The sequence below is a fragment of the Mandrillus leucophaeus genome, unplaced genomic scaffold, assembly GCF_000951045.1.
Source record: "Mandrillus leucophaeus isolate KB7577 unplaced genomic scaffold, Mleu.le_1.0 Scaffold9, whole genome shotgun sequence".
In the NCBI taxonomy this organism is placed as follows: domain Eukaryota; kingdom Metazoa; phylum Chordata; class Mammalia; order Primates; family Cercopithecidae; genus Mandrillus; species Mandrillus leucophaeus.
The window spans coordinates 5452617-5461068 of record NW_012109807.1 but is presented as its reverse complement, the minus strand read 5'-3'; the positions used below and the strand labels follow the sequence as shown (position 1 = coordinate 5461068).

General features: G+C 43.2%; 1 protein-coding gene across 1 annotated transcript in view; it reads left to right on the top strand.

The window, feature by feature from the left end:
* The first annotated feature begins 668 nt into the window (after positions 1-668).
* The window catches only part of PDCL3 (phosducin-like 3), a 51116-nt gene continuing 43332 nt past the window's right edge, over positions 669-8452 (top strand). The window contains exon 1 of the mRNA XM_011969670.1: positions 669-720. Within this exon, the coding sequence (XP_011825060.1) occupies positions 669-720 (52 nt within the window). The remainder of the gene's footprint in view (positions 721-8452) is intronic.

Here is an 8452-nt window from a genome sequence, read left to right as displayed (position 1 = left end):
GAGGTCAGGAGATCGAGATCATCCTGGCTAACATGGTGAAACCCCGTCTCTACTAAAAATACAAAAAAATTAGCAGGCATGGTGGCAGGTGCCTGTAGTCCCAGCTACTCGGGAGGCTGAGGCAGGAGAATGGCGTGAACCCAGGAGGCAGTGCTTGCAGTTAGACGAGATTGCGCCACTGCACTCCAGCCTGGGCAACAGAGTGAGACTTGGTCTTAAAAAAAAAAATTTCATGAGAACTCACTATCACAAGAACAGCATGGAGGAAACTGCCCCCATGATCCAATCACCTCCCACCAGGTCTCTGCAGACACATGCGGATTATGGGGATTACAATTCAAGATGATATTTGGGCAGGGACAAGCCAAACCATATCACAGACCTAACCTACTTTACTCCTTTCAGCATATGTTTCTCTAATGGCCACATCTGCATTAAATAAAATGAATAAAATGTTATGAATAAACATAATGGATATGTTCAAAGAACTTTTAGGCTAGCCTAGAAAACATTTACAAATACAACTAATTGAATAAACTCCATTCTCTCCACTTCAAATGTACACTGCTTGATGAATTTACGTACAGTCTTGTTTGACCAAAATCCATAAGAGTTTGGTGCAAACTTAAGGCCCTGGCTCAACTATTACTCACTCTCTCAAATCTGTAATGGAAGTAGCTCAGATGCAGAAGACCCGCACGCTTATTCAGGAGCATGAAGGTAAGTTGTAAATCTAAATGCATGAGAATGTCACACTGTGAAATGTTCTCCCATGCTAGGAGTGTGCTCTTGTCTTAGCAAACGGCAAACACAAGCATTCTGAGTCTCATTGATTTCTTGACCTTGCCCAGTCTCGCAAGAATGTGCTAATGAATTGTGAAGTGTTCAAAAATGAGTCAAATGAAGAGAAGCAACAAAGCTGCTGCATTTGCAAACTTGAGGGAAACTTTTGTGTCTGGGAGCCAGGTACTGTGGAGGTGGCAGGAAAAATGTAAAAGGGAAGTACTTCCTTTAGAGCATTTATAATTCCTCTTGTGCCCACAGGTGTAGCAATTTCAGACTTGTCGTATGTATATATGCATATGTATATATGTGTGTGTATATTTAAATGTGCTTTAAATGTGCCATTGTACTTCTTAATAGCTTTTTAATTTGTCATCTTCAGGTAATTTTAGTTTTTTTTAAATGGAATGCTACCACTAAACTTATTAATCCTCCACTTTGTTCTCTTCTCTTCTCTTCTTTTCTTTTTTCTTTTCTTTTTTTTGAGACGGAGTCTTTCCCTGTTGCCCAGGCTGGAGTGCAGTGGCATGATCTCAGCTCACTGCAACCTCTGCCTCCTGGCCTGTCTCAGCCTCCCAAGTAGCTTGGATTACAGGTGTGCACCACCACACCTGGCTAATTTTTGTAGTTTTAGTAGAGACGGGGTTTCACCGTGTTAGCCAGGCTGGTCTCAAATACCTGACCTCAGGTGATCCACCTGCCTCAGCCTCCCAAAGTGCTGGGACTACAGGCATGAGCCACTGTGTCTGGCTGGTATTTTTTTCTTTAACACTCATTTATTTATTTCATTCATACTAATTCTAGAGTAAATTTTATTTTGTTTTCTGGTTAAGTGCTATTTGAATAATGTGCTAAAAATTATGTTCCTCAAGTTACTTAATGAAGCCCAAACCACATTAATTCTTTTCTTGATACTTACATATAGTTACATTAACTCAGAACCCACTTCTAAAGGACATGAAATGATTAATATTATGATGTAACTTTTATTATAAAATATAGCAATAAAAAGTAGTAGTTATCCATATCTTAACTTTTCCACTTATCTTTAATGGATCCCATTGAATTTCTCCTACTTCAGAGATTATTTGATGGGTCTCGAGTAACTGCAGAAGTTTTGTACATTTTTTCTTCTACTTTATTTTATTTATTTATTTATTTATTTATTTATTTATTTATTTTTGGAGACAGAGTCTCACTCTGTCGCCCAGACTGGAGTTCAGTGGTGCAATCACGGCTCACTGCAACCTCCGCCTCCTGGGTTCAAGTGATTCTCCTGCCTCAGCCTCCTGAGTAGCTGGGATTACAGGTGCCCGCCACCAATCCCAGCTCATTTTTGTATTTTTAGTAGAGACAGAGTTTCGCCTTGTTGGCCAGACTGGTCTTGAACTCCTGACCTTGGGTGATCCGCCCGTCTCAGCCTCCCAAAGTGCTGGGATTACAGGTGTGAGCCACCACGCCTGGCCTCTTCTACTTTATTTTTTAAAAGAGCTGATCAGATTCCTAATTCTAGTACTAAATATATCTCCTTTTATCCTTTCTAAGTGTCCTCTTAGGGAGGTGGCTTTTTCCACATTCTCAAGTTCTGGCTGAGGATATTCTCTTATTTTATTTTATTTTTTTATTTTATTTTATTTTATTTTATATTTTTAGACAAAGTTTCACTCTTGTCACCCAGGCTGGAGTGCAATGGCACGATCTCAGCTCACTGCAACCCCTGCCTCCCGGGTTCAAGAGAGTCTCCTGCCTCAGCCTCCTGAGTAGCTGGGATTACAGGTGGCTGCCATTATGCCTAGCTAAATTTTGTATTTTTAGTGGAGACGGGGTTTTACCATGTTGTCCAGGCTGGTTTTGAACTCCTGACTTTAGGTGATCCACCCACCTCAGCGTCCCAAAGTGCCTGGATTACAGGCGTGCGCCACCACTCCCGGCCAGAATATCTCTTCTTAAGTGAGATGTTTGTGTATATGTATGTACGTGGCGGGGGCACTTTTTCTTAAAAACCTTTTTATTTTCAAGGAGTTTTATTCTTACAGAAGAGTTGTAGAGATAATACAGAGAGCCTCCATATACTCTAACCCAGTTTCCCTCATCAATATCCTCTATTCTCTTATATTATATTCTCCCCTCTATTCTCTTACATTAATATGGTACAGTTGTTATAATTAATGAACAATATTGATCTATTATCAACTAAAGTCCATACTTCAAAACCCTAAAACCAAATTAAGCTGTTATCTAGTGTCCCTCTTCTGTCCAGAATACCATCCAGGATACTATATTACATTTAGTTGTCACATCATCTTAAATTGTTTTGTCAGTCTCTATTCCATCCTAGGATCCCTAACCAACTAAATGATGTTTTTAAATTTGCATACACTAAAGTTTATTCCTTCTTTAGTAAAGTTTCGATAAATAAATATATATGTATTTTTTGATATTTTTGACAAATAAATATATGTATAGTCATATCTCCACCATCATTATGTTCATAATAGTTTATCTGCCCTAAAAATTTTCTGATTTCTCTATTCCACTTTCCCAACCTTTCCTGAATCCCTGGTAAACACTGATCTTTTTTTACTGACTCTATAGTTTTGCCTCTTCCAGAACGTCATATAACTGAAAACGTAACATATTCAGACTTTTCAGACTGGCTTAATTAACTTAATTTCCGTGTTGGTTTGTGGCTTGATAGCTCTTTTATTTTTCCCTTTTTTTTTTTACTAAATACTATTCCATTGTATTGATGTATCATAGTCTTTTTAGCCATTCTCCTATTGAAGGACATCATGCTTTCTTCTAGGTTTTGGAAATTATGAATAAAGTTGCTATAACATTCACAAGCAGAATTTTTGTGAACATAATCAGTTGGGTAAACATTTTGGAGAGTGATTGCTAAATTATAGGATTACGTTTCACTTTGTAAGAAACTGTTAAGCTGCCTCCCAGAATGGCTGTACCATTTTACAATCCAACTAGCCATGAATGAGTATTACTATTGTTTTACATCTTCACCAATATTTAGTACTGTCAGTTGTTTGGATTTTAGACATTCTTTTTTTTTTTTTTTTTTTTTTAGACAGAATCTCGCCGTGTCACCCAGGCTGGAGTGCATGGCATGATCTCAGCTCACTACAACCTCCACCTCCCAGGTTCAAGCAATTCCTCAGCCTCCCGAGTAACTGGAACTACAGGTGTGTGCCACCACACCCAGCTAATTTTTGTATTTTTAGTAGAGACGGGGCTTCACCTTGTTGGCCAGGATGGTCTTGATCTTCTGACCTCGTGATCCACCTGCCTCTGCCTCCCAAAGTGCTGGGATTAAGGTGTGAGCCACCTCGCCTGGCCAGATTTTAGACATTTTTATGGGTGTATAGTAGTATTTCATTGTTGTTTTAACTTGCAATTCCATAATGCCAGATAATGTTAAGCATCTTTTTATATGCCACTGCCATGTATATATCATATTTGCTGAAGTGTCTCTTCAGATCTCTGCCTGTTTTTACAATGGATTGTTTTCTTTTTTTTTTTTTGAGACAGTTTCACTCTGTCACCTAGGCTGGAGTGCAGTGGCACTGCCTCTGCTCACTGCAACCTCTGCCTCCCGGGTTTAAGCGATTCTTCTGCCTCAGCCTCCTGAGTAGCTGGGATTACAGGCGTGAGCCACCATCTGTGCCATCTTACAAAAGTGCTGGTAGAAAATAGCAGACCCAGCTTCCCCATCAATCTTAAAGAAAGCAGCATTTGCTTCAAGTCCCAGGAGGGAGCTGGGCTCGGTGTGGGGAGTGAGCAGTCTAAACACAGCATAAGACTGAAAATTCAAACTGTTTAATGGCAATTATTGATTTTAAATGTGCTTTCTGTAATTCCCCTTTCCTCTCTTTTAGTGGGCAGATCTCGTTAAGTTTTCTAGACATGCTGAGTTACTGAACCTCCGTGTGGTTTAAACTCTTGCCCAACTAAATCTCATGCCCTCTGCATTAGTGTGTGAGGGCTGCCACAACAAAGAACCCCAGACTGGGTGGCCTAAAGAAGAGAAAATTGGTTTCTCACTTCTGGAGGCTGGAGGCCCAAGATCAAGGTGTCAGTGGGGTTGGGGCCTTCTGAGGCCTCTCTCCTTGGCTTGTAGATGCCGCCTTCTCCCTCTGTTTACACGGCCTTCCCCCTGTGTGTGTCTGTCTCCTAACTCCTCTTCTTATGAGGACACCAGTCACACTGGATTAGGACGCACCCTAACGACCTCATTTAACCTTAATTACTTCTTTAAAGGCCCTATCTCCAAATACAGTCACATTCAGATGTACTAGGGGTTCGGACTTCAACATGTGAATTGAAGGGGATACAATTCATGCAGTTCAGCCCAAAACACCCTTCCTTTCCCAGCGCAGGGGTGAGGAGGTGCCTCAAGAAAGGGAAGAAGGTGGCCTGGTTCTGAGATACCATTACTTCCTCCCTGTCAGAGCCTAACTCCTCTGATGTTGGGGCCTGGGAAGGACAATGGAAGAGGAGGGGCAGGCACTTGTTACCTGGTCTACAACAGTTGGTGTCCTCTCCTGCTTTTTCTGCCAGTAGTTCCCAGCCTGGCCTTGGTCCTCTTCAGGAAACAGCACACCTGCAAGTTCCTCGGAGGGGTGTGGTGAGCATCCCACCGCACGGCCCCCAGGAGCTGGTTCCCCTTCTTCCTCCATTCGACTCTTCACTCCAACAGAAGCTTCAGTGCCTGTCAAGTGCCAGAGGCCCTCCCCAGAGACCATGCAGCCCTCTTTGAATGCACCAGACAGAGGGATTCGAACCTGGCTATGTCCAGGCTCCTGGAAAACTGTTCTTTCCTTGCCAACCAGATGATGGCCAAGCAGGCTGCTCCAGTTCGCTGCTCAGGGTGGCGCAAGGGCAAACCTGCTCATCTCCTGTGTCAGCAGACATCTAACTAATAGGATGCAAAGAGTTAACCCACATCTTAGGAAGTTTAAAGGAGGTGTCTGGCCTCAACCCATCATTTTTTGAGAACATGAGTTTATTTCACCTATGACCTTTGTTTGGGCTTCATATGCCAATCCCTAGACAATAAGAAAAGTCCCACTCCATTTCTCCGTACCCCCAAAACCATCATGGCCAAGGGCAGTCAGAATCTATCCCTGCTCATTATTGCTATGATAAATGTGGTCCTTGGGAGTCTAGGGAAGTTGGTTAACAAGAGACGGATGCTGGTGATGAACAGTTGAATATGGTGAGATCGGAGCCATATTTGGAGACTGACTTTGCAGTAACAATTTCTGAATCTCTACCTTCCTGCCCTCCATCCTACCATGACTCATTCTGATATTTTAAGTCATAACAAAGCCTTCACACTCATTTCCCAGGGCTCAATAATGGAATCTTAGTCATTTGTGAGGCTTCCAAAATCATTTGACGTGACAAAGCAGCCTGTGTTCATTATTACAGAGTGGATTCTAGATTCTAAAAAAACAGACGAGGCTCGGCACTGTGGTTCACTCCTGTAATCCCAGCACTTTGGGAGGCTGAGGCAGGGGGATTACTTGAGGTCAGGAGTTCAAGACCAGCCTGGCCAACATGGTGAAACCCTGTCTCTACTAAAATACAAAAATTAGCTGGGCGTGGTGGCAGGCAGCTGTAATCCCAGCTACTTGGGAGGTTGAGGCAGAAAAATCGCTTGAACCTGGAAGGTAGATGTTGCCATGAGCCCAGATTGTGCCACTGCATTCCAGCCTGGGCGACAGAGCGAGACTCTGTCACACACACACACACACACACACAAACACACATACACACACACCAGACAAACCAGGCCTCTGTCCTTGTATAACTTTGAGTCAACAACAGTCTTCACAGATAATTTTGGTGACTTTCTCACATGGTGAGACCAGCCCTGCCCTGTGTTTTGGAAGATCCTGATATATTTTTCCCAGCCCCCAATTTTTTGGTCTTCAACTGTGAGGCACTGAGCAGAAATCCAGTCAAATGAAAATACCTGCTATTTTGCATGGTCACTGTGATAAGCCATATCGTATTTATCATATATTTAGAAGACTTTAAGAGCTAGGTACCAGACAAAACTGAAGAATGGTCACACATCCTGAGTCAGACACTGACCAAAGGCAAGATTGAGACACTGACAACAAGCAGGACTCTGCTGGCTCCCTGAACTCTGGAGGCTAAGTCCAGACAGACTTAGAGGAACAGCACCTTACCAGCAGCCTCATTGAGAAGGGCTGTATGATTAACTGCTAGCACCACCCCAGTTTGAATAACCAACATAGACATCATGACTTACGTCATGGTGTCCACAGAATCTTGGTCTCGCATGCACACAGGGGGTTTCCACTTCGAAAGGAATGCAAAATACAGAACAGGAGTCTTCCGGTTTATCACAGGATAGTGTGAAAGAAAAATAAATCTTGGGACCCCAAACTCACTAAGCCAAACGGAAAACTCAAGCTGGGAACTGCCTCACACAAATCTGCCTCCCATTTTGTTCCTAAATAAGATACCTACAAAGATAAAAGGCTACACACCTCCCTCACAACTTGCCCACTAGGAAATTCCTTGTGGGCCCCAAGACCTTCACCCTGTAACAGTTCTGTTGAATTTCACCCTGACAATGTAAATTCACAGCTGCTTTTCACAGGTGCAGGACAGAAAGTCATCCTTCTGCTCACCGGAGACACGTGCATATCTGATTGCTTCTTCTGCCCTCTGTCTATTTTATCTTATGTAGAAATGCAGGTTCACTGAGCTAGATGAATGCATAAGTGACAATTCCTCTACCCTCCTTTTGAGAGATGAAGCCAGCTGGACTTCCTGGGTGGAGTGGGGACTTGGTGAACTTTTCTGTCTTACAAGAGGATTGTAAAATGCACCAGTCAGTGCTCTGTAGCTAGCAAGAGGATTGTAAAAATGCACCAATCAGCACTCTGTAAAATGCACCAATCAGGGTTCTGTAAAACACACCAATCAGCGGGATTGTAAAAGTAGCCAATCACATGGAGGATTGGAAAAAAGGACACTCTCATAGGACAGAAATGGAACATGGTCAGGACCAATAAGGAAATAAAAGCTGGCCACGCCCCAGTCAGCAGCGGCAACCCCCTCAGGTCACCCCCCAAGCTGTGGAAGCTTTGTTCTTTTGCTCTTCACAATAAACCTTGCTACTGCTCACTCTTTGGGTTCGTGCCATCTTTAAGAGCTATAACACTCACCGTGAAGGTCCGCAGCTTAATTCTTGAAGTCAGCGAGTCCACAAACCCACCGGAAGGAACCAACTCTGGACACACTTTCACATGTGAACAGTTGATCAAAGACTCAAAAGAATGCAACTGCTTGCCTCTTACCCACACCTTTAAAAAATTTTCTGGGCTGGGCAAGGTGGCTCACGCCTGTAATTCCAGCACATTGGGAAGCTGAGGTGGGCAGATCATGAGGTCAGGAGATCGAGACCATCCTGGCTAACATGGTGAAACCCTGTCTCTACTAAAACTACAGAAAATTAGCCAGGTGTGCTGGCACACACCTGTAGTCCCAGCTACTCGGGAGACTGAGGCAGGAGAATCGCTTGAATCCAGGAGGTGGAGGTTGCAGTGAGCCAGGATTGTGCCACTGCACTCCATTCTGGGCTACAGAGCGAGACTGTCTCTCTCTCTCTCTCTCT